The following is a 27,584-nucleotide window of genomic DNA, read 5'->3' as shown; positions in this document are numbered from 1 at the left end:
TTTCGAAATGTCAATTCGAGTATTCCGAATAAAAGATGGCGAACACGGGTGTACTGCCGTTTGTACGCGGTGTCGATTTTACCACAAATGACTTTAGTGTAAGTGTTTTTAAGTGTTAAAATTATCATATTTTTAAAATTTAATGTTTTCTTAACAAATTTATTATAAAATTTAGTTCGCAAAACCTCCCCAAAGTCCAATAATTCAAGTTTAAAAATTCACATTGTCATTTCGATTTGGATGTGTCACCATTTTTTTTCCTGCCCAATGTCAACTTGAGTTGACAAGAAAGTTCGAAAATATGAACAAAAAAAATTAAAACAAAACAAAAAAAAATCAAACTAGCTATCTCTTTTCTTCGAATTTAACTGCTGTTTTTTGTTTACAAACAAAACAAAAATCCTTTTTTGTTGTTATTTACCAAACCACTGCTTGCTTGCAATTTTGTTTGTATTTATTTTTGTATTTGTTTTTGTTTAATTTGGGATCATGACGTTGGCCCGTATGCATTAAAAATTTACCTTCTGGAATAAAAACTATTCAAATTATATCAATGGCAACTAGATAGATTTGTCCGGGAAAATTTCAAATATTTTTTTTTGTCAATAACTAAAAAAATCTGTTTTTTGAGTTGTGACACTTTTGTAGTACATGTGCGATATAAGCAATATGAAATTAATAAGTATAAAAAAGGTTTGATATGCACAAAATGTGGATAAAAAAGTACATACTTTACAATTTTTCAAGTAAAAGCATCTACTTTTTTTTATGCATATCAACCGTTATCTCAAACCAAAAAAATCTAGAATAGGTACCGAAAATCTCAAAACAAAAAATCTAGAATGTAATAATCTCGAATATACACAAATCTCGAACAAACAAAAATCTCGAAAGACTGTCTCAAAAACAAAAAACGAATTCTAGATTTTTGTTTTTAACATATTTAAAGATTAAAGCCTTAACTACATTGGCCACTTTTTGCAATAGTACAAAAGTGATTTTTTTTCGCTATAAAAGAGTATATACCTACAAACTTTTTTTTAGACCAAAAAATAAGCTATTTAGCATTATTTTTGAAATTTTTCCTTTTCCGGAAATTATCACAAAGCCAGCTTGAAAATTTTCATTTTTATACTTTTTCACTTTTAAGGACTTTTAAGGTCATTGTAGTTAAACTTTTAAACTCAAATAAAAGACAATACAAATTCAGTTTCATAAACACTTTATTTTTCTTTATTAAGATCGCAAAGCCAATAAAGCTCGTTTCTTACAGATTTGTAAATAAATCCATCGATTTCAATTTTAATAAGTCCTTTATTTGTTACAATTTCATTAACTTTCATTTTAACATTTTATGACCTATGCACTCACGTTTTAAAAAACGTTCTCAAGCGACCAATACTTAGTTCAGGTACCTGGTGTTCAAATCACGAAATTTGTGGGCGATCGCTTATTACAACGTTTGCTCTATAGAACTTATCACTATCAATAGAAAAAGAAAGAGAACAACCGTTAAAACGATCGATTGTAAAAGTATTGAGCGATCTGTTTTTTTTTTTTTTTTTTTCAATTTGAATAGAAAGAAAAATTTTCATTATTTTTTGTTTAAATTTCATGGAATTTGTGAATTTAATTCAATTTGAAAATTTAAATGACCTATAGTCCAAAATACGTTTCGCCCAGGCACAACTAGTGAAAATTATTCTTTGTTTATGTTTATGAAACGAAAAGCGACAGGAAAAATCAATTGATTATAACTTTTTTGTTTTAATAGATAGATAAACGAAATTTCAATTGATTTCATATTAAAAATCCTGAAATAACGGTGAAAAGAAGCTCTTTTTCTAGACACGTTATATCTTTTGATCTAGAGCACATAATTTTGATTTAACTATAATACGCATGCTGTTCATATAACCTTTCATTTGATATATCACACATAACGGTACTTGTTACCTGCAAGTTACACAATCTTAAATTCAAAAACATGAAAAATACCACAAAACACCTGTGGAGATCTATTGATGATGACCAACCTCCAGTGTAGGAAGTACCTAATCTCAGTTCGAAATTTCGATATGTTTGGTTTTAAAAATTTTTTACTTTTTTGTAGGCACGGTAGAAATATTATTGAAGCGTAATATAAAAGGTGAAATAATAAGCTTTCAGAGGATATAAAATTTATTATAGGTTGTCATATAAAAAAAATTAATTGAAAGGTTTTTATTTTGTTCCATCAACTGAGGTAGATTTTTTCGATTTTTTTTTTGTGCAAGAAAAATGATTTTTAAGGTTTCACTTCTACCACGTGTGAATTGCACACATGATTTTTTTCTTCTTGTTTATAAACATCGGACAGACCACGGGCAATATTAATTTTAGGTGTACTTTGTTTACGTTTTTTTTTTTCTTCTTTATACACATTTTGTGAATATCAAACCTAGTTTATACTTATTAATTTCATATTGCTAGTATTAAGGGGTAATAACACTTTGTATACACGAAATCACCATTTTCATTAGCGTATAATACAAATGAGAAACATTATTTTTTTTTTGGAGTTTGTTTAAGTATATCAATAGGTAACATAATAGGCAAATGTGAAATTTTTTAAATGGCGGAGTAGTTCAGGATGATCGCAAAATCCTGTGCTCCCATCGGGCGACCAACTAACTCCTACAATTTTTAACCGATCGAGCTGAAATTTTGTGTTAAGATTAACAATACTATATTTCAGTAAATTGTTAATCTTCACACAAAATTTCAGCTCGATCGGTTAAAAATCATCCTGAACTACGCCGCCATTTAAAAAATTTCACATCATTAAAAAATTCACATTTGCCTATTCTGTTACCTACATATTTATGTACTTAATCAAACTAAACAAACACCAAAAGAAAGTAATGTTTCTCCTTTGTTTTATACGCTGATGAAAATGAAACTCGATTTCGTGATTACAAAGTGTTATTACACCTTAAAGCATATATTCGTCCAAAGCTCGAGTATAATTCCCATATCTGGGCAGGTGCTCTTAAGACCCACCTGAGCTATTTGGATAGAATTCAAAATAGAGCTTTTAAAATGATAGGCGATAGGTCCATTACTGATACAATCCCACCCCTTGAGCACCGCCGGAATGTATCATGCCTGTCCTTGTTTTTTAGGTATTTTTTTTTAATGTTCAAATTAAATAGATAGCTGCATTCCTCCCCTTAAACAATTTAAGCGTAATACTCGTACTTCAAGGAATGCCCATCAGTTTACACTTGAGTCCAATTTCGGACGTGCCGTCAAATAAAGAGATTCTTTCTTTAGTCGCACTACTAGAATGTGGAATGCATTACCCCCCTCAGTTTTTCCTTCCCATTTTATTGTTCAGAACTTTAAAACCAATGTGCATCGGTATCTCCTTTTATATCCTTTCCTCTTATCCTAAAGCTCGTACTGTGTTTACATAATATATTAAGGGTACCCATGCGCGCTCATTATAAAAAAAAAGAAAAAAATTACTATTTTTTCTGCATACGGTCTCTAAAATTATTATATTAATTCTAGATTTTTGCATTCGAGACTTTTTTTTCTCGATTTTTGTGTTTCCAGATTATGCTTTCTAGATTTTTTTATTTTAGATTTTTTTTTCGAGATTTTTTGTATTCTAGATTTTTGTTTTCGAAATGTTTGCTTTCGAAATTGTTGCTTTCTGGATTATTGCTTTCTAGATATAGTGGTTAACCCGTTTAATTTTTAATTCCAGGGTGATAAATTTCCGAACGCACTTCGATTGATGACACGAGTCCAATGGCTCAAACTAGACCGCACACATCTCAAAGAGATTCCCGAAGAAATGGGAAATCTGCACAAACTTGAACATCTATCCATGAAGAATAATGAGCTAGAAAAGCTCTTTGGAGAACTAACCGAACTGGGATGCCTAAGATCGTTGAACCTCCGTCACAATAACATAAAGAGTAGTGGCATACCACCTGAGCTATTCCGCTTGGACGAATTGACAACTCTCGACCTGTCGCACAACAAATTGAAAGAAGTTCCCGAAGGCTTGGAGCGTGCCAAAAACTTACTCGTGTTGAATTTAAGCCACAACCAAATCGAAACCATTCCTACAGCATTATTCATACATCTAACAGATTTACTGCTACTTGACTTGTCACACAACAAGTTGGAGACACTGCCTCCTCAAACTCGCCGTCTGGCAAACCTTCAAACTCTTATCCTTGCCGATAATCCTTTGGAGCTGTTTCAATTGAGACAACTTCCCTCGCTTCAGAACCTTGAAGTTCTCAATATGCGAAACACACAGAGAACTCTCTTGAATTTCCCCACAACACTGGACAGTTTGTCGAACTTGGCAGAGTTGGATCTATCCCAGAATTGTCTGCCCAAAGTTCCAGACTGTCTCTACAATCTGCCCAATTTGAAACGTCTTAATCTTAGTGACAACGAAATCACTGAACTTTCATCTGGGGTTGAGTTTTGGCAAAAGTTAGAAACCCTAAATCTGTCGCGGAATCAATTGACAGCATTGCCTTCTGCTATTTGCAAACTTGCTAATCTACGTCGCTTGTATTTGAATGATAACAAGTTGGATTTTGAAGGCATTCCCTCGGGTGTTGGAAAGCTCTGTAGCATGGAGGTATTCTCTGCTTCTAATAATCGCTTGGAAATGGTACCAGAAGGTCTATGCCGTTGTGGATCCCTCAAAAAGCTAAATTTGAGCTCAAATCGATTGATAACTCTACCCGATGCTATTCATCTTCTATCAGACCTCGATCAGTTGGATTTACGTAATAACCCCGACTTGATAATGCCTCCAAAGCCAACAGAAATAACTAAAGGCTCTGGCATTGAATTTTACAACATTGATTTCTCTCTGCAAACACAGCTTCGTCTAGCTGGAGCCAGTGTTCCACCATCGATTCCAGCTAATGGCACTGGTAAAGATCCTATTGCTCGTAAAATTCGCCTTCGCCGAGGTGTACGCAACGATGGACCCGATCAGGATTCTGCTAAGATCCTTAAAGGCATGAAAGACATTGCCAAAGAGAAAGACGATGCCACAAACAATACCAATTCGTGGAATGGTGATGATGGCAAACCTGAAAGCTTAAAACCAAAACGATGGGATGAATCATTGGAAAAACCACCACTTGATTATTCCAAGTTCTTCGAAAAGGATGATGGTCAATTGCCAGGCATCACAATTTGGGAAATTGAGAATTTTTTGCCAAATAAAATTGAAGAAGTTGCACATGGCAAATTCTATGAGGGAGATTGTTATATTGTTTTGAAGACAAGTTTGGATGATTTGGGTCAGCTAACTTGGGAGATATTCTTCTGGATTGGTAACAATGCTACTTTGGATAAACGGGCTTGTGCGGCTATTCATGCTGTTAATTTGAGAAACTTTTTGGGTGCCCGTTGCCGGACCATTCGTGAAGAACAGAGTAAGTAGCTTTAAGATTTTTAACTTATTATTGAACAATGTAATATCTAATTATAAAGTTTTTTTCTGTTTGATATAACTTATTAGTTTCTAAATTTGTAAGCCATTCTTTAGAAAATCGAAAATGATACTAAAAGGAAATTGTAGTTTTTCATACAATTTTGAGTTTTTATCTGCTTTCGGAACCTAACTTTGAGCGTTATTTTTTGTTTTCATTTAACTTGTGCCGATAAAGTCAAAATTTCCAATCCAATCACATACAAATTTTAAAATTTCTCATTTTAAATGGTTTGAGCTTGAGAAAAGAGGCTGTAACGTTAAAAATATTTGCCTCATAATATTTATTCAGTTTTGTTTTTCCAAAAATCATTTCTTTTATTATTATTTTCTTTGCCCAAACTAATTCTCAAAATATTGAGAGTTACTCGACCAAGACCAATCATGACTCATACTGATATATACTCAAAATCAACCTCTTTTATACGAATTTTATTGACGTCACAGCTCTTTTCAGATCAGCTAAAACAGAGAAAGCTCATCAAACTCTGGGTTAACTTTAATCTCGTACTCGTCTAAGATTAAGAAAAGTAAGACATCTTAATTTTATTAGATGTCAATATTCGAGCATAATTCAAAATTTAAATTTATTATTGAAAAATTATGCCTCTGGTGTTGATTTTTGGGAACGAGGTTATTTGATAGCGTATCTTATCTTATTTTTAACCTTTCTCCTCATCAAAGAATTTTTAGTCATGTTGCATGAGCGACGGAGGACGAAATTTTGCCGGAATTCTAATACATGACATGGCTCTTTCTCGTAGCTTCTATTGCATTCTTTTTAGAGTATAGAAATTTGATTTAAATATGTATGAGTTTCTTTGTCCAAATCAAATCATTCGTAAAAGTTTTTGAACTTCCACATAAATATCTCCTTATTTGTGGATCAGGCACTTCTTCTTCTGAATAACTCATCATCCGCTGCCTCAAAGCGTTGGAGCAGCAGACCAACCGCACCAGCACTATTATGAATGTCCCTACTCGTATAGCTCGGTTGGTCATTTTGGCGATCATTGTTCAAATAGAATAGATTGTCCTATCGTACAGTGGATGGGTTTTTGTCTACATCGTTAAACATCAACGTGTTCTTTCCAGTTCCTCAGTACCGACCGCCTACCGAATTCTTATTTTCATTTGTTCTGTTTCTGTGTATTTTGTTCAACCCTTTTAAAGAAATTTCAAATATTATTCCATCCATAGCAATTCTTAATAAAGCCAACCGCCTGTTTGTTGGTTTTTTTTTATGACTCATTTCGAAAGTGTACAAACTTCTCAAGTTATACGAAATATCTCTGAAACGGCTCTAACGATTTTGACGACGTAATATTGAACGCAATTGCAATAAAACTGCATTTTAAGTTTTTCTCAAAAAAGTCAAATAACAAAAAAAAAAATGTTTTCGTGCATTTTATTTTGTTCTACGATTGTCTTGAAAATGTTCTTTGGTGGGAACAATTTTTAGTTGTGAATAATTACATTAGCGATAACTTCTTCCTTGTTTTATAGTAGAAATCGACCTAAGCTCCGCTCGTTTTATTTTCAAGATTCCACGAATATCATGAGTCCTTCATACTTTTGCTATATTTTTTACTGGATTTCTTACTTAAAGCTAGTAAATCTTTCTATTTCAGTATTGATCCGTATAAAACTTATTTGTACGGACTTCTTTTCCTCCTTCATTCTCATTGCATCTGAGTCTTTTTTGTTTATTTTGCACATGTTAGCGACATTTAAAAATTGGATCTTCAGGACAACTATTTTTCACTTGTTACTAACTCAGGTATCACTAGTTATCTGTAAATTTGTAATTACAGTTAAGATTTTATAACACAACCGCCGCCTTTTTTTACTATTATGAAGTGCAAGTAAAAAACTTCAACGCTTTTCTTTTCAGATGACGAATCGGAAGAATTCCTGGCACTCTTTGATACCGACGTAACTTACATTGAAGGTGGACGCACTGCAACTGGCTTTTATACAATCGAAGACATGTTGTACACCATCCGATTATATCGTGTTCATGCTGCAGGTGCATCGATTCATCTAGAACCTGTTGCTGTTGATTTTAATTCTTTAGATCCACGATATGCCTTTGTTCTGGACTGTGGACAAAAAATGTTCCTTTGGTATGGACGTTGTTCGAAGAACACTCTGAACTCCAAGTCACGACTAATGGCTGAAAAAATCAATAAAACCGAACGAAAGAACAAGTGTGATATCATTGTTGAGATGCAAGGTATGAGTCATCTAATTTACTTAAAATAATTATTTAACTTATTTGTTTCCTATAGGTGATGAGAGTACAGAATTTTGGGAGCAATTAGGCGCCGATCCAGATATTGCATCTGCATCAAAAATTCCTCAGCATGTATCAGAGAATTTTGTACCACCTATTCCACGTTTGTATCAAGTTCAACTCGGAATGGGTTATTTGGAACTGCCTCAGGTTGAAATTCCCGAACAGAAACTAGTTCACACTCTGCTCAGTAGCAAGAACGTCTATATCCTTGATTGCTATGCCGATTTGTTTGTGTGGTTTGGCAAAAAGTCAACTCGTTTGGTCCGCGCTGCGGCGGTAAAACTCTCAAGAGAACTCTTCAATATGATCAATCGACCAGAGTATGCTTTGGTCACTCGAGTTCAAGAAGGAACTGAAATTCAAATCTTTAAATCGAAATTCATTGGCTGGGATGAGGTTATGGCAGTAGATTTCACACGAACAGCAACCTCAGTCGCAAAGACTGGCGCCGATTTGACTATATGGGCTAGAAAGCAAGAAACAAAATCTGACTTGGCTGCTCTCTTTATGCCACGACAAAACCCAATGGCATTAACTGAAGCCGAACAATTGGAAGAAGAGTGGAACTATGACTTGGAAGCAATGGAAGCATTTGTTTTGGAAGGCAAGAAGTTTGTCCGGTTGCCAGAAGAAGAACTGGGTCACTTTTACACCGGCGAATGTTATGTATTTTTATGTCGATATTGTATTCCTTTGGAAGACGAAGGAGACGATGCTCCTGAAGATGATAATAGGGCTCCGCCCGATGAAGAAATTCAATGTGTAGTTTACTTCTGGCAAGGAAGAAATGCCGGTAACATGGGATGGTTAACATTCACATTTACTCTGCAAAAGAAATTCAAAGCTATGTTTGGTGAAGAGCTCGAAGTAATTCGTATTCATCAACAGCAAGAGAATCTTAAATTCATGGCTCACTTTAAGAGAACATTTATTATACACACTGGCAAGCGAAAGGATAAGCAAAAGACCCCAGATGGCAAAGCTGCTGTAGAATTTTTCCATCTTCGTTCGAATGGTGGTGCATTATGTACACGATTGATACAAATCCAACCAGAAGCAGTTAACTTAAATTCGGCTTTCTGGTGAGTGCAATTTTATTATCCATATAGTGGTTTATGTTTATTTTTGGATCTATTTATTTTTTTCTTTAGTTACATTTTGTATGTACCATTTGAAACAGAAGATGAATCTCAATCGGGAATTGTTTATGTTTGGATCGGATCCAAAGCTGCACCAGAAGAAGCTAAGCTAATACAAGATATTGCTGAGAATATGTTTAATAACCCATGGGTTAGCCTACAGGTGAGTCTTATTATTATTGTGTTTCTTTTTATTTATGTTAAATTCATATGAAATGATATAATAACTACGTAAAGAAATATAGAAGAAATAATTCCAGAAAAGAAAATTCAGTTTGAATGTTATTTCTTTTCGAACACAAAACTTGTTTGTGTTCGTTGACCATCATTTCGCTTATTTTTTTTGCATAGAAAAGGTTTTAGTAAACAATTTATTAATACTATAGGCAGGATCTAACGTCTTTATATAATTGGAATTTATTGTTCTTTGCTATTTTAGATGTAGTTGTTTCCATGGCTATAAACGACAACTTTAATTCAGATCTGTGTTTGCACTCTGCTTCAAACGTTATCAATATTCGTAGTACAACATATTAATACCTCTAAAACTGAGTTGATCTAAATTTTATTAGCATAATTTTATAGGCACGGAATTTTCAGCTCTATAATCTGTTTACTTAGTTTAAACTACAAACATTTTACATTTTAAACTTTTACCTTAACATTTCATTCTTCTTCCTTTATTCGGCGTGTATATTAGTAGCCTAAATTCACACTATTTCACATTTGATATATAAAGACCGAAGCTTTGTCATTTTCCCTAAACTTAGAGTTCTTGAAGATGGGATTAATAGAACTCAAAACATTTTTTGTTTGGTTTCTAAATTAAAACCCTCAAAAAGTAAAGGCGATAGGGTTAGTTAAAAAGACTAATTCATATCTCGAGTTGTTTTAATCGCATCTTAAAGAACTTCGTGTCTTTGAATTCGATATCAGAACGTATATATGTAGCTATAAAACAGCGTACGTACATTTAAGTTATACTCCAGTACCAAAATTTGCTTTGGACTTTTCGACTAACATTGTTACATACTATTAAGATAAAGAACCATAATAAAATGTTTCGACTGTTTTAATTAAGTCCCCATTGCTGAAGGTGCTTGGTTATTGAGTCATATTGCACTCATAGTCACAAATGCTTCACTGGTGGATCAAATCTTTATGTTCACCTTAAGAAGACTGCAGAACTTAAGGGGTCTTATGATTAATTTAACCCGAAACTTAGAGTTTACACTTCAATTCGAAACCCATAACATGCAGTCTTTGTCGAAATGGTTATAAATGGGCTTTTGATATTTGTAACATTTTTGCTTTTACAAATTTCATTTTTTTGTTTTTGGCAATTCGATGTCGCCTTACAATCGGTACGATTCATTTGGAACCTAAGACAATTCATCTAAAAAGACTAATTCATATCTCGTTGTTTTAATCGCATCTTAAAGAACTTCGTGAAAAATTCACTATAAACTGTACACAAATGTTCTTTTTAACATTGTGGCAAGAATGGTTGAAAGATAAAATCATTCTTAACATCATGGGAACTAACATCGACTACTAACACAAGAGGAATTTTCACGTTAAAAAGCCACAATTAGAAGAAACCATCTATCTTATTTCTATAACTGAGGAATTGAACCCAGAAGAACAGGTGCCCATTAGGATTGCTGTTGAAGTGACGCTGGAATTTCCAGGACCTCCGATCGAACAAATCTTAGAATATGTAAAAAAAAAAAAACATCTTTCTGCAGATAAATTGAAGGAAATGAAATTTCCTATACCAGCAAACAATTAAAAAGAATCAACCTGAATGATAACATAGAATTCGAACCACCCTGTCAAAATTAGTTCAAGGTATTTTTGCAAAAGTTAAATAGAATGAAAAGCCAGAAAATTATAAGCTACATGAGAAGCTTTTAAGCACACTTAATAGAAATTAGAAAGATGCAGTCACCAACCCATCTTCAATATATAGTCGAAGAAAAGCATGTCAGATGAGTAGAACCTTATTACAATCTGCCTGACTTAATCAAGAGTCATTCATCTTTTAAACATGTTATCAATTGTGGTGTATGAAATAAACCGTATTACACACTATAGACGAAATATAACAATTCTACTAGTTTTATGAAAATAAAGCCGAAAAATACTAGCTGCTCTGTCCAGAATGGAAGTAATTTGGATAAAATAAATGAAAAAACAAGAAATCAAGCAATAGCTAGAAAACTTATTTCAAATACTAATGATGGCCAGGTGAAGAAGGCGATTTCCAACGGCTTGACGGGAAAATTGAAGATGGATGATTGCTGATCGAACCAGTTGGACGGTTGTCTTACGCAGCTGCGCGCAATGCTATGAAATAAAAAAAAAAAATAGAGTACTATAGTAAATATACGACTTTAATCGTGCGTTTAAGTTTTCTCGTGAACATGTGATTGACCATGTTAATACATTTTCACGTTTTATGTATCCTTTTATTAGAACTGTAGATGAATTACCGTATATTATAAAGAACTTAATTTTAGACTTGCAGTTCTGGGGCAAAAATTAAAACTGTGATTTTTGAGTTAGAATAAAAGCCCTTAATCTAGGATTTTAATAATTCCTGTAGTTTAAAGTACTGAACACAACAATCAGGAAAACAAATATGGTTATGAAATTAATTCGTCTTCTTTCACCGTCTTAAAAATCAAAAGAACACAAAATTAGGTAGAATTACTCGATGAAATATTTTTAAGACAAACTAATTACTCATGTTATTTATTTGAAAAATAAATCAATTTAAGTGCATCCCGTTCAAGAGTTATAAGTTTTTATCGAACCGTTAATAAATGTGTATTTAAAAAACAACGTAATCATCAATTATGTCCAGCTTTCTCTCAAGAACCATATAACAAAAGACTCAAAATAAAAAATTTCTTCTACAGTCTTCAGAAACTCAAGAAAACATCATCATCTTAAAACCTTTTCATCATCCATTCAAGAAATAAAAAAATCATTACTTATGTGGTGCATTTTATGAGCAACAATATTTAATCTCAAAATTACATAATTCCACATCTCATCTAATTCATCCTCCATCAAGCCATCATTTAAGTTAAATTAAGTTAGTGTAAAAGATTTGACCGTGAACATTTCATACCCGAAATTGAACTCAAACATAAATGCGTTCAAATTGTTTTCCAGATCCTAAACGAAGGAGAAGAACCAGAGAACTTCTTCTGGGTAGCCCTAGGTGGACGTAAACCATACGACACAAATGCCGATTATATGAACTTCACACGTCTTTTCCGTTGTTCTAACGAGAAAGGCTACTTCACCGTTGCCGAAAAATGCTCTGACTTCTGTCAAGATGATCTGGCCGATGATGACATCATGATTTTGGACAACGGAGAACAAGTATTTCTATGGCCTGGTTCGAGATGTAGTGAAGTTGAAATAAAACTAGCTTACAAATCTGCACAAGTAAACCAACATATAAAAATACTTAAAAAAGAAACAATTAACGAATTTTATACATTAATGATTTTATTTATTATTAACATTTACTCCAGGTATACATTCAACATATGAGGATCAAACAACCAGAAAGACCGCGCAAACTCTTCCTCACCCTCAAGAACAAGGAATCAAAACGTTTTACGAAATGTTTCCATGGCTGGGGTGCTCACAAAGCGCCACCCGAATAGTAGTAGCGATGATGCATAATATTTTCGTTCTTCATTTTAAATGTTTATACAATATTAACAACGTACTGATACACTTTTACATGTAACTTATTTAAAATATATATATATTATAATTATTATATATCATAATAAAATGCTAATATTTTTTGCAGTATATATAATATATACATATACACCAATGTCATGACTTTTTTCACAGATTCGTACATATATATTGTATTTATTTAATTAATGTAAATTTTATTTAGATTTTAAATTTAATTTAGAATTGTTCTACAAATTTTGACTTTTTTTATTTTTTTATTTCTTCATAATTTATAATATATCACTTCTTTTCTCTGCGTCTCACTAAAAAATCCCTCGATTAGAGAATCGATTGACCAATCTATATACATTTATGCGGCTTATATTCTAAATAGATGATTTTTATTTTTTTTTTTATTCAAACATTTAATGTAACAATTTATTGGCTACAATATAAACCTTCCGGCTCTTTTATCTCAAATTACATTCGTTGCTAATGTTTTAGAATATTTTTTTAAAATTTACTTTTGTTTAGTTTTCAAAATAGAAATGTGTATCTTTTTTGTGTGTAAATAACGGGTGAAGTTTTTTGTGTTTTTTTTTGTTTGTAAAAATAAAATAAATGTTTTATGTGATAAACTTTAACATTAACAACAATTTTTTTTTTTCTAAATATTTTTAAATATTTTTTCCCCTTCGAAGACAGAGTCAAGATAAAAAATGAGTTGATAAATTTACATAATTTAAAAAATCATATGTTCAATGTTTTAAAACAGCATTAGCTCTGATGATTCTTAAGAATATTTAACGAAAATTATACAATTGAAAATAATACAAAATAAATACAACGAAAATTGCGGCAAAATATCAGTAATCTAATCGCTTTTTTAAACGAAATATATCGCCATTGTCCATAGTGGCTGAGTGATCCATATTAAGGACACGCACTGAATGCATATTTATCAAACGTTCCTCGATGTCGGAGTACATGCGTCGACATCTATATACTGATAAGGTCTAAAAATAAATTTATAATTATTAGTTTTTTTTTTTTTTTGTTTGAACTAAATTTTGATTTTGTAAAAAATAAAACTTACATGTAAAACTTTGCAATTAACAACAATCGAATCCAAACTATGATCTGTTAATTGAGTGCAACCGCTTATATGTAAAGATCTAAGACGTTTTAAATTTTTTGTGACAATTTCAATAGTCTTATCGTTGATATTATAACAGTCGGAGAGATCTAACTCTTCAATGGATGGACAATTTTGTACCATAGCCTCCATTCCGACCACAGATATTTGTTGGCAGTTCGAGAGTAATAAATTACGTAGTTCTAAAAATATGAAGCCATACTTGAGTGAGACATCAGATATTTTATTGCATCCTCGAAGGTTTAATTTACGTAAACCTTTGAGATTTTTTATTGGCACGCCATTGATTTTCGATTCATCCAAATTAAGCTCATAAACGGCTAGGAGAGCTTTTTTGCGTTCAGCATCTCGGACTATTTCTTCTTCGGCTTTGCTGCGTAAGGAAATTTTCAAAGAACCCCCCTCCGAGACATTGTCTGGTGGCATATGATGGAAAAATTCCATTGATAATGATCTTGGACGTTCGGAGGGTTGAGTTTCTACACTGATTCCAGTTAGAGCGGCATCTGTTATCTAAAATAGAAATTACATACGAAAATATGTATGGGAAGAATTATTAAGATAAAGTACATCTAAGACAAGTCGAAGACCATAAGCTAGTATTAGAGTAAATGGTAGTTAGGAATTGTTGTGTTATTCCATAAGTAGTACAGAGAAACTATGAAATTTTGTATTTGCATTCTATTCCATAAAGTCCAATATCTTCTCGGATAACTAAACTCCATTTTATTTCTTAAATCATCCCAAAATATTTAGTGGTTTTATGTCTAAAATATCTCTTAAATGTCTTGACAGATTTTGGCTTGACATTCCATGAACACACAGGGCCTAGTGACTAAAAACTCTCAATCATCTTTGTGTACGTGTAATTAATTTGCAAAAACTTTTATATTATTGTTTAGAACTTAAAATAAAAATCAAATTAAAAAAGAAAATATTTTATCGAAAATGGATTCGTAAATTTTTGTTTTGTTTCTTAAAATCGGCTAACAATGTTTTGCTTTGGAAAATGTTTCATAATTTAAATTTAATGGTCAACAGAGCGTTCGAACTTGGAGTAGTTAAACTAACTTTTTTTTTTTTTTTTCAAAAAAAATACGTGTATTTTGGCATCGATATCAACGGTATCTGTTTTCTAGGTCGTTTCTAACGATTTCGTTAACAACTCAATTTAATGACAATTTTTGTAAAAAAAAACGATTTAGAAGCTAAATATAAATGGTTGTTTGGTAAAAAAATCTTTTCGATTTAAATCTGTCCAAAAAAGTGATTTTGATTTTTGTCTTCGTTTGGACAAAAAAATTGATTTTTTTTTATCTTTGATCAATTTTCCAGATCTGGATTTTTCGGCAGATTTATCCCTCTTTTACTAACACCACTATGCATCGTTTTATTGGCATCCGTCTGTTTGACATGTTTTTGTTTGATAATAATTTGTTTTGGTTTCAAGAAAGAATTAAAATAGTTTTAAACTCAAATGGAAGTAATTATAAGTGAATTAATTTATTTTATTAATAAAATTAAAGGCCTAGCCTTGCCTCCGAATGCCAAATTGGTTTCATTTGATGTTTATTTCCATCGGTTCCATCTAACAATCTAAAAATGTTACTTTCTGACTGAATTAATGTATCCATTGATGATAAAATTAAACGTCTTCAACTAAATCAACTAATATCTACTTGTTTAGACCAAAACTATTTTCACTTCAATGGCAAAAACTACAGACAACTATCAGGTTTAGCGATGGGATCATCATTTTCGCCATTTGGAGCTGAGTTATATATGGATAATTTTGAAAAGACATTGTTTTCGTCAGTACACAATCATTTAAAATATATATTTTTTTGGACTCGCTACGTAGATGACATCTTTTGTGTTTGGACGGGCACAGAACGGAATTTGAATGTCTTTCTAACTGATGTACTCAACAAAGTTGATAATAATATTCAGTTTACACTTGAATTCGGAGGGAAATCCTTAAATTTTCTAGATTTAAATATATATTTAGTAGATAATTCGCTTCAATTTGATATATACAGAAAGGCTACATACACCGATATCATAATACCAAAAAGTTCAACTCATCCTTGGTCTATAAAAATGTCGGCATTTCATTCACTACTTGACCGACTACTTCATCGCCAACTTCAAAAAAGAACTGAGAGCCATCATACAGATCGGCAACAATAACGGTTATGATAAGAAAATTATCTACAACTTGCTCCGGAAAAAATAAAAAAAATTTGCTTTAAAATCAATTTTTCCGACGATCGACGAGAAATATCCAGAAATATCTTCATAAGACGAAACGCTTCGACTCATTTGTATTAAAATAAAATTTATCAACATCATTGTGAAACTCTAAAATAACAAGTGTTTTTATTATTCTTTTATAATTAATTGATTCGTCTAGCTCATCTTCGGATAAAAAAAAATCAAGGGCAGAATCAATATTTGATCACTGCCTGGTTCACAGAAAACGTATTTGTTTCGTAACGAAAAAAATCAATTTATAGATCAAAATATAAATTTAACAAACGAAAAACCCCTAAAACCTAAAAACAAAAAATCAAAAAAATTATTTTTTTTAAATCAATGAATTTTTTTGAAACTTTGTTTAATGTGTCCATTAATATTAAGCTTAAAATGTTTAAGACGTGAAATGTCTTATTCCTCACTAGCCATTCCCCAAACACCAGGAGAAACGTTCCTCTTCAATTAATTTTTGGGCCGAAACTTCGATTTTCAGCTTCTGCTTCGAGTAGGTACACCGAGCAATGCACACTGAATCTGTATTGGTAACTTTGTTCACTATTTTACTTCTTAAACTATAGTGGGATACCATTTATTTACCTTACACTCTCTTAATCACCCCTATCGTGAGTGTCACGTGAACAAGATTCCACCCAGAAAAAATTGAATTTCACTATTCACCTAATGTGAGTTTCGGGTGAAAATTTGTTCACGTTCGGACATCTCTCGGTATTTTCATTTTTTTTTTTCAGGTAATATGCGAGGTAGTCGACAGCTCTTTTTTCACTCAAATTTTGGTACCGAACAAGAAACTAGTTTAGCGGAAAATATAAATTCCCTACGGGTGAAACTCACGATACCTTTTGAAATTCCGGGTGAACAAAAATATTCCGGGTGGAAAACAGTTCACGTAAAACTCACGATTGGGCTAAATATGTTATCTTAAGCTTAATTAATAATTAAGTTAAATTAATTTTTCTTAAACATTTGACGAAGTTTTTGACCGAAAATGTGGAATACGATTGAGAACAGTTGTTTTCAGTTCACTTTCGATCGAAATGTAAAACATGGCATTTCGGATGGCGCTTAAAATCTGATAGCTATAACCGATAATAGCAAAATAAACGTCGGTATTCGGTAATACTATACAAGTGGACACTTCAGATGCACATCTGGTGTACTTGAGATGCAATATCTATTTTTCACTTTTATACACACAAGCATTGTTATTAGATTTTTGCCTACTTAAAAACTGCTTAACTTTTTTCAAACTGTGGGAAATACGCTTCATTTAATAAAACTAAATATCATACTATTCGAAGTTAAGACAATCTATACTTAGACACAAGTTGGACAGCTATAAGACAACTACAAACATGATTTTTGAACACATTTTCCAAATTTAAGCAGTTGTTTGAAGTTAAACAACGATTATAAATAATAGCCACATTTATAGTTAATCAATACTGATAAAAACATCAGCAGCTGTTTAAAAGCTGTGTTGTTAATTTTTTTTCAGTTTCAGACCGAGTGTGTCACGGACCTATCGTCTTCTAATAACTGACGTAATAGCATTAAATTCACATATTTCCTTAAACTAATATACAAAATTATATTCGTTTAAGTGGGCGACCCTCACTTATATAATTCAAAAAATTGTCGAAAAAAGTTGGTAAATTAAAATTATCAAATCACAATCATCACTGGAACTGTTTTTATATCTGCAAAAAAAGATCTATCCTACTATCAACAGCTTTTAACATGTTTTGGTATACAAACCGACAATAAGGACAATATAAAAGAAACCTTGAGTATTGTTAGTGATTTAGTTAACTATCAACTTACCCGAAAGCACTCCTCCATATTCAATTCTCTCAATAAAACCAAATTCTTGAGTAGCACCTGGACGGATTGATCGGTGACTCCGTTAATACAATTACTTATATCCAAAACACGCAAATTGTATAAATTCACTCCACACTTCATGACACAATCTTCACAGATATTCAAATGCGACATGTATAATTTTTCTAATTTTGGATTTGGATTCCTAGCAATTCCCTCGCCAATTGCATCACCCGATATACCATCACAATGCGAGATATTCAATGACTTGAGACTACCACACAATTTGGCCAACAATAATGCACCTTCTTTTGTGACTTTTGTACAACCTTTGATATTGAGTTCTTCAATAAATTTCAAATTATCCACAATTGTCTCGAGACATTCATCAGTAACACAAAGTGTATCGGATAAGTCCAAAGTACGAAGATTTGTTTGTGCTGTGATGAAACCACGAATACCAGATGTATTCAGTTGACGGCAGGAGTGTAGCAATAGTTTTTCCAACTTCAAAAATGGTATCTCACACAATGCTGTCATAGCACCACCTCCAATCAATGTATTGCTAAAATTGAGTTCTTTTAATGAATTCTGATGAGCCCGAATCACATGCAAGATGAATTTAAATGTTAAAATCGATTCACTTGGATGATTGGCCAACTCTTCTGGATAAAATCGTCTCTGTATAGCACAATGATAGGCTATATGACATCCAGACATATCCAACATCTCAAGACTCGATATTAGTTGGGTTATCCTCAGTAGAATCGCATCCGAAAGATATTGGTTGAATTTGAGGGAGAGGAATCGAACTCGAGACATGGTATCAGCAATGGTCTTGCGATCTGTTGGTGATTCCAAGAATTGCCCAGTCATGAACAACGATGTGCATCTTACTATCGAGAGTGTGTTGATGCCTTGAAGTTCGGCAAGAACAGCGCAGAATTGTTTTTCAGTTATGTCAGTCGACTCGAAGGTCACAGATTGAGCATACTTGCCCATATGTGAAAAGAAGTGATCCAATGTCCCAAAAGTTGCCTCATCCATGTAAATGTGAGGAAAGGGCCTATCACTATTAAGGAATACCTTTCCTGGTGGCAATTTATCCGAAACACAAAGTTTAGTTATCCGAATCATTACATTGGATTGGAATTCACTGTATTTGGTAGCCTCTAGCCAACGACGACAGGTCAATGAACAAGATTGGATATCGGAGTAGTTCAAATAGCGGAATATGCTAACAATTATCTGTTCCGAGAGAGTAAAAATTAAAATATTTATTGTTTCTGCGTTATCTGAATACACATTGTTAACGATAATTCCATAATGACTCAGGCTAATCAATCAGATCACATGGGTTATTGTTTGGTGATGGCGACGTTTGAGAAAATCGCATAGAAATTAATTAAAATTCCACCCGAGTCATTGTAAATTATCATTTTTTTTTTTCACATACCTCCATTGGAAGGTCAGCATAGCTGGGTTCCAAATCATTAAATACATACGAAGAGTCCATTTTGGGTGAGTGTTGCCCAGGGACAGCAGGAAAGCTTCTGTGCGTGGGGGTTTCCTTTTTTTCCTATCTAATAAAATTAACGTCCTATCTATACTTCTTTCCTTCTATCTCTTGTGTGTGGGATAGTTATTCGAAATCCCTAAAACTTGAGATGCTCGTGATTTTGATTGAAGAATTTCTACAACTAGACTTTTTGGGTGAAAATAAGAAAAACTATATTTCGATTACGTGATGTTTAGTATTTGACAATGGCAAAGCAGCTGATTTGGAATTCTACTTTCTGGTTTGGTGTTTGCTCGTTTTGATTGTACTTCCATAGACAGACTGATGGAGGAGCAATTTACAGAAAAAAAGAATAATTGTCACAGAGAACAACATTCAGAACTAGTGCGCATAATCTTGAAATTGATATTTTCTACCTTTGTCGATTGTTATTGTCATTCCGATTAGGATTTGGAAGAGAAGAAGAAAACAATACAATGAAAATGAAAACAAACAAATAGGGGCACACAAGTAGACGATAAAAAACAAGTCGTTTTCTGGGTTTCTCTCTTTTCATGGTAAGTGGAATGTGAATGAATACGATGTCATGTTGGGATAGTATTTGATTAATAAGTTCCACATGAACAAAATGTCCAATGTTTGTAGGGTACGTGTGCGTTTTATTGCTGAACTGATTCATTGTAAACCAAGTATGAAGTGAATATGAATTGAGAACTTTTGATGTGATAAATGTATTTAGGATGTAGGTAGAAGGTACATAAGAATTAGAATTTCAATTATTTGGATTACAATTACAATTACAATTACAATTACAATTACAATTACAATTACAATTACAATTACAATTACAATTACAATTACAATTACAATTACAATTACAATTACAATTACAATTACAATTACAATTACAATTACAATTACAATTACAATTACAATTACAATTACAATTACAATTACAATTACAATTACAATTACAATTACAATTACAATTACCTTCATTTGATAAATTACAAATAAATTTATCCAAACATACACAAAAGGTCACTGTGGTGTATGCGTACTATTTTTTTTTTTTTTTGTGAGGTGAATAAAAACTAATGCTAATGGATAGCGAAAATAAAAGTTGGGCTGTCCTGGGCTAACCTTGCGGAAACAAACAACGGTTTTAAACTAACGATTTTTTTCGCATAAAAAAAATTTACATTTTTTCAGTTTCTGATATGAAAAAAGTTTTTAGTTGCATCTTTTGAAAAAATAGTGGAATAAAGAGGGCTATCCTGGGCAAACGAACCACAGTGCAAAACTAGCATTTTTACACTGAATAAAAAAAATGTGGGTATTTTTGTCACTTGGAGGTAAAATCGAACCAGGCAGGTTTGAAAAAAATATAGCATAGAAAAATTGAGTCTTTGAAAAGAGTCCTTGTCCTCGGGATAAATGAGGTCCTTCATTTTGACATTTTTTAATTTTAGGTGGATAGTGAAAATTTCACTTTGACAATTAAAATATCAATGTTACAAGATTTTACGTTTCATTTTATTATAATGATATTTCTTTTTTTTTCTTTTTTAAAACATTCATGAAAGTGAATATTCTTTATAAAATAGTGGTGATATTATTTTTTTATTATAGGTGATATAATTGTTTTGTTATTTTCTCCCAAACTATGTGAAGTAAAATCTTATTGCCGATCAAATTTTCTCAGCAAATCATACATTTTACTTCGAAAAAACACAAAGCGCCTTTAAATTAGTGCACATTAAGAGTATTTTTTATTAAATATTTTTCAATAATTTGGAATGAGAAATTGATATGAAAAATTGATAATAAAATATCAAAAAAAAAAAGCAAAAATGTGATATTTAAATATCATCGTGATAATAAAAATATTGTTTTGATATTTTAATTATCATAAAACACATGTTATAGAGCTTTTTTTGCTGATATTTAAAAAATGTTAATTTGATATTGTTTTTTTTTTCGGTGTATAAATTATAGAAATTATAGAAAAATATTTGAAAATATCAGCGTGTTTTCATTTGCTGTCAGTTTTTCCTTGTATCAGCATTTATGACTAGACTAGAAACGCTTGAAAAAAAGACAAAAAAAAGCTTTAAAAAACCATATCTCCAAAAATATTTAAATTTTTTAAATGTAATTTTCGAATTCAGGAGGTGGAACTAGGCATGAACAAATTTATTAGTTTCAGTAGGTCTGTGTAATGAATCTGATCCGCACAGAAAACAACAGAAAAGATCCAAAAAGTACAAGTTTTTGTATTTCAGGAATTTGTTCAGTACAGAAAAGTTCAAGTTTTTCTGCTCCTACTTTTGGGGTAGAGCAACCAAGTGAAAATTGTCAATTGTCAGCTATTTGTTTGATTGTGCAATAATAAGAGAAAATAAGATTTTAAAAAGTGAATTTCTAAAGAGTTTTTGACTAATAACAAAAAAAAAAATTACGAGAATGTTAAAAGTGCTGGTAAATCATTTATTTTAGTAAAAAATCATTTCAAGAAATGATTTTGAATTAAAATTTTTGCAACTGATATAGACAACTGTCAATCTTGATAAAAACGAAGTTGAACTTTTCTGTTCTTTCTTGTTCTGACAGTATTTACAAACTTGTGCTGCTCTGATCTGTTCTGGCCCAATTTTTTTTTTTCATTAAACAGACTTAGTGTCAATTTTAGGTGTATAATAGTTTTAAATATCTCTTCTTTTTTTTATTTCTGTATATACTCCAGTCAAAGCGTCATTTGACCTTGCGCACAGAGGCACTGTCAGTTTTTATTTCATGGATCGATAGGGGTGTACTTGAAAGGCTTAACCCCAATTTCTCACCACCTGATCATTCTTTTTAGCGGAGTTATTCACAAAAATGCATTTCTTGGGATATTTTACTTCTAAGCTAATATCTTTGCTCCAAATTGTCGTAGACCAAAAAATAAACATACATTCTCTTCCTTATAATATTTTCTATCGTTGTATGTAATTTCATTGTATTTGAGTGCGTAAATACAAAATGGCAGCCATTTAAAGTCAAATTGTTGTTGTTAAAAAACACATTTTTGTCATTATTTCGAAAAAAGCTCTCTACGACCCACACGAGCCGAGAAATTAATTTTTTTAAAAAAGTTCCAAATGCCCAACGAAAAACATAAGACAAATCCTCTTAAAACAAGAAACAATGAAAACCATCCCTCTCACTGAGAACTATCATTCGACTTACAAACAAGGGAAATTTTTTTAAATTTTCTTACGGAATGATGCTTTCTTAAAATTATTTAACAGTATTTACCCGAATTTTTAATAAATAAAATGTATGTTTATTTTTTGGTCTACGACAATTTGGAGCAAAGATATTAGCTTAGAAGTAAAAAATCCAAAAAAATGCATTTTTGTGAATAACTCCGCTAAAAAGAATGATCAGGTGGTGAGAAATTGGGGTTAAGTCTTTCAAGTACACCCCTATCGATCCATGAAATAAAAACTGACAGTGCCTCTGTGCGCAAGGTTAGGCCGTTTTTTCCGACGCTTTGACTGGAGTTATACCTACACAAACTTGCTTTCCATTATAGCAAGACCGAATTGTTATGATTTGTATGTTAACAAGAAACTATATTGCACTCACGGAAACGTCTAGGATAAATAAGAAAATTCTTTTTTTTTTACATTGATGTTGCATTGCATCTTCAAAAAGAATATCAAACTTCTTGCACAATATCTTTCTCATTTATTTGCAAAATATATTTTAAGGTTTTTGTGCCTCCCGAAATTCTATGACGAAAGAAGTACCACCATTTCATTCCAGCACCAGGATACTGCTCAACCCATTTGTTTGAATAGAAAACTAAATTAAATTTCTCTTTGCTCTGAATAGTTTCCTTTTATATTATGAATAATAAACAAGGTGCTCTTTTTCATTCAAGAACAAAAAATAAAGTAAACGATACACATCTTTTGCAAAGCATACAAATATAGAAATCATAAAAAACTGTCTATGAAATCCGGAGTTCTTGAAAAAACACAAAATATTTAATAAGCCTTTTTTATATACCCACATTTTATTATGAGGTTTACATTTTTTTCTAACTTATTCATAATTAATTCAAAGTAATATGAAAATATGTTACAAGCAAAGAGAATACATTTATGTGAGTTTATTAACGTTTAATATCGTAACAGATTTTTATCCGATTAAATAAACTGGACATCATGTTAGGTCTTAAAACTAAGTACAAAAGGTTCTTTAAAAAAAAAAAGAAATTTTTCATTCAACTTTTTTTTGCGTTCAACTAGGTTAATGAACCTCAAAATCTGTCCTCCTCTCTTCATTCATCAAACAGTTATAATGGTTAATGTTTTACATCAACAAGAAATCTTTGCTGCTCTAAACTTAACCCTTGCAAAAGGTATACCTTACTTACCTGGGATTTGGCAAGACTCGGTTATCTGAAATGGTTTTATTGCATTTCCAACTGGCAGTTAAAAAAATCAGGTTTTGACAAATTTTATGGGCTTAAATGCATGAAAATTAGGTACTGAGTTGTCTTTATAATGTAAACCTAATTGTGACTTTAAGTTAATACCTACTTCCCGTTGTGGGGGAGCTTTTAAGAAACAAATTGTATCAAAATTAAAAAAAAAAAAAACAAGAATTAAATGCGCACACTTAGTCACTTTACCCGAGTCAGAGATGGCGGATAGCTTTGACGAGTGCCCAACGTGGGAGGTAGACAACGAGGAGGAACGAATGGCATGGCGATATGGCGGCGGTCCTATACAGAGAGACGTGTCTAGTAATTTTAATTCAATTCAAGTAACCCGCAAATTAAATCTGTCTCCGACTTTTTTTTTTTTAACCAAAACCCCACGTTCTCTGTAGAATAAAACAAAACAACATTAAACATTAAAGCTTCCGCCAGTGTATATAGTTTACACTCTACATACATTGCTCTATAGCCTGGTTTGATGTTTTAGTTTACTTTTTGGTGGCAAAATAAATAGTTATTTTTTCACCTGAATTCATTTTACAACCGTACTATGTCACTTTAAGGAGAAATCCTTATCCGTGCTGAGCATCAATCTAATAAAATAATTTTTTATGTTTTTTGTTCAAGACAAAATGGGTTTCCTTGTAAATCATTGAACAATAAAATCTGATGATGAAACTATTTGTGAGTACTTGTTGGATCATTTAGGTAGGTAAGAATGGGCATACAATATGTGACCAAGATGTTGAAAAAGACCTTTATGCTATTTTTTTTTTTAACGATGATTGGTGTTTAAAATAGAGTTGTTGGAAGTTTGGAGTACTTGCATGAGATGTGATGTGACACCCTTGAGGTGTCAAGAACAGAATAGTAATTCAAATAAAACAACTTATTTTTTTGTGGTTTTTTGTGGGTCTCTTTTTTACTAGAAAAAGTGAGAACTCTTTTAATGGTTTCTGTTAGTTTTTTAATAGTGAATTAATGTTGTGCAGAATGTAAATTGCTTCAAAATGTCTGGACCTGATATTCGGAATATTTCTCGGGGTCCTAAATGCTTTTAGGGTCACCTTCTCTGTTTGAGGTTGACTGTCAGTAATTAGTAGATCCGCTATCACTTTCATGGTGCCATTTGAGCGAATTATGATTGGTCACAAATCAGAATTACTGTAAAGGGTTACATATTCCCATAAACATTTTTCTTCTCCGTGTTGCTGTTTTCTTCTCTGAGACATTTAAGGTTCGGCTCGCATATATGCGATTACCCGCTGTTGACATCTTGTGTTTTCGAATAGTACAATCGTAGGCTGTATTGACTTTCGACAAAGTTACGAAACATCAAGACAGGTGCTTCAGCATGTTTGTCCTCCATTTGTTTGAAAGCCTTTTCTATTTTTGGATATTTTTTAGAAGTTTTTTAAGTATAGTTGTTATTACTGACAAATTCATCTTAAAGTTTTAGTACCGAAAAACAAATCCGGCGTTGATCTTTTATCATTTTGAAAGCATTTAACTCCTGTACCGCAGATGATTTATGTGGGTCAGTTCAAATATATAGGTCCCTGATGACTTGTCCTATATATTTTAGTTGCCTCTCACAAAATTTGCACTTATCAAGATCGATTCTCAAATTTGAAGCTTGTAAGCGTTTAAAAAACAACGCGGTGACTGTATTTCCCTCAAAAATGTCGCACTGAAATTTCAAAAAGTTGGTTTTAAAGTTCGAACTTTCTAGTTTTGAGATCTTACAATGAAAATTTTTTCAAGCTATGTACGTATTCGGCTCAATCCAACTTAACCACTACTCAAGTAGCACACTGGTGTATAAATTGGTGTAAATTCATTAATTTTGGTGTAAAATTGAGAAATTTGAATAAAATGGTGTATTTATCAAAAAAGATGGTATAAAAATTATACCATCATCTTTTCTGTGCAAAATTTCAACATTTTTTTTAAGATTCCGTGCAAAAAATACGCCGATACTCAATTGTTTTTATAATACACCATTTTTGGTGTATAAAATTATTCGATTCCCAAATGAACCGAAACGGTATATTTTGTACACTCTCTTTGGTGTAGGAAGTACACCCTGTGGACAAAAAATTCACCAGACTGCATAAGTGGGAGACGTCATATTTTTCCATGGCCGCCATTCAAATAATGAAGACAGCGATTAATTATTTTACTATATAATAGTACTATATCAGCCTAATTATCCCGCATTCTTACTTTTTTTCGATTCGTTTATATTATAATAAGAGAACGCTTCTAAAAAAATGTAAAAACAACAAAAAAATTATTATTTTTGAAAAACTGGGGGGTCATTCCGTAATTTTGAAAACGATAATCGAATCTATGAAAATCGTTTTACAGTTTGAGAATCTTTAAAGCTATTTTAAGTCAATTCTGATTCAATATTTCCTAAATAGTTTATATAAATAAAAGTTTTCATATCCTTAGAAGTCGTATTAGTCTAGGTGATTTAGTTGTTGACTCTTACTCGGGTGTCCGAGGTTCGATTCCCAAAATTGAAATTGTTTTTTTTTTTTTTTATTTTCTCAATAATCGTCAATAATCGTCAATAAATAAACGATAGCTAAATAGGTCTCGTTTTTGGAGAATTTATTCGTTTTTGGATGCAATATTTGATTTTTTATAAGTGTTTATTAATTTATTCCAATCACCGATTAATTTGCAAACTCCACAAACAAAAAAATATTAATGATTCATTTCTAAAAATTACCATAATGTGAGAGTAAATTATTTTAATATGTGCATGGAAAAACTATTCGTTTTTTAATACAAGATATAGGCGGAATGTATGTTGAACACTTTTAAAAAATCAAATATTGCATCCAAAAACGAATAAATTCTCCAAAAACGAGACCTATTTAGCTATCGTTTATTTATTCACGATTATTGAGAAAATAAAAAAAGAAAAACAATTTCAATTTTGGGAATCGAACCTCGGACACCCGAGTAAGAGGCAACAACTATGAAATGATATGATATGAAAACTTTTATTTATATAAACTATTTAGGAAATATTGAATCAGAATTGACTTAAAATAGCTTTAAAGATTCTCAAACTGTAAAACGATTATCATCGATTCGATTATGGTTTTCAAAATTACGGAATGACCCCCCAGTTTTTCAAGAATAATAATTTTTTTGATTTTTAAAATCGAAAAAAAAAATCATTAATTCATTGAAATTTTTAGACGGGGTAGTATCTAAAATCAGTAGATGGAATTTGTTTCGTTCTTAAATTAGGCACTCAAATTCATATTTAATCATTAGTTAATTGTATTGTGATAGAGAATAATTTATTTTCATTTATTTCATAAGAAATAGTGTACATTTTAATTCATCAAACTATTTAAGGTTAAAAAATAAACTTTGGTTCAAATTATAAATCAGAATAATTTAAATGGTGTATTTTATCCATAGATTTATTGTGTATTTTTCAATTTCAAAGGAATAATTTTTCACCAAAAACCAGTTCATTTTTTAAACCACTAGCTCTATTTATATACCAAAATCGGTTTAAATTTTTAACCAGCTGAGTTTATTATATACGAGAAAATGGTATATTTTTTATATTCAAAATGCATATCACGAAAGTGCAAAAAATACTCCAAATATTTTGGTG

The 27,584-nt window shown here is 31.7% G+C and overlaps 2 protein-coding genes across 2 annotated transcripts; one reads left to right on the top strand and one right to left on the bottom strand.

Moving 5' to 3' along the window:
- Nucleotides 1-20: 20 nt before the first annotated feature.
- On the top strand, nt 21-12,815 carry LOC129917730 (protein flightless-1). Its single transcript, XM_055997811.1, has 7 exons — nt 21-98; nt 3,755-5,462; nt 7,413-7,754; nt 7,810-8,899; nt 8,969-9,119; nt 12,140-12,418; nt 12,508-12,815. Exons 1-7 carry the CDS (start codon nt 36-38, stop codon nt 12,640-12,642), a joined length of 3,768 nt encoding a protein of 1,255 aa, XP_055853786.1. The 5' UTR covers nt 21-35; the 3' UTR covers nt 12,643-12,815.
- On the bottom strand, nt 12,461-19,839 carry LOC129917736 (dynein regulatory complex subunit 6). Its single transcript, XM_055997822.1, has 4 exons — nt 19,378-19,839; nt 17,922-19,169; nt 13,764-14,336; nt 12,461-13,683 (listed from the first exon to the last, which is right to left on the bottom strand). Exons 1-4 carry the CDS (start codon nt 19,435-19,437, stop codon nt 13,534-13,536), a joined length of 2,031 nt encoding a protein of 676 aa, XP_055853797.1. The 5' UTR covers nt 19,438-19,839; the 3' UTR covers nt 12,461-13,533.
- Between the last annotated feature and the right edge of the window lie 7,745 nt (nt 19,840-27,584).

Source organism: Episyrphus balteatus, chromosome 4, assembly GCF_945859705.1.
Source record: "Episyrphus balteatus chromosome 4, idEpiBalt1.1, whole genome shotgun sequence".
Lineage (NCBI taxonomy): Eukaryota > Metazoa > Arthropoda > Insecta > Diptera > Syrphidae > Episyrphus > Episyrphus balteatus.
This window is presented reverse-complemented; position numbering and strand designations above follow the sequence as displayed.

Bases quoted from the DNA above. Each gene is read 5' to 3' on its own strand.
- LOC129917730 (XM_055997811.1), top strand. From the start codon at position 36: ATGGCGAACACGGGTGTACTGCCGTTTGTACGCGGTGTCGATTTTACC. The intron at 7,755-7,809 runs GTATGAGTCATC...TGTTTCCTATAG, and splicing joins TATCATTGTTGAGATGCAAG to GTGATGAGAGTACAGAATTT. The intron at 9,120-12,139 runs GTGAGTCTTATT...ATTGTTTTCCAG, and splicing joins ACCCATGGGTTAGCCTACAG to ATCCTAAACGAAGGAGAAGA.
- LOC129917736 (XM_055997822.1), bottom strand. From the start codon at position 19,437: ATGGACTCTTCGTATGTATTTAATGATTTGGAACCCAGCTATGCTGAC. The intron at 19,170-19,377 runs GTATGTGAAAAA...CTCTCGGAACAG, and splicing joins ATGCTGACCTTCCAATGGAG to ATAATTGTTAGCATATTCCG. The intron at 13,684-13,763 runs GTAAGTTTTATT...ATTTATTTTTAG, and splicing joins TTAATTGCAAAGTTTTACAT to ACCTTATCAGTATATAGATG.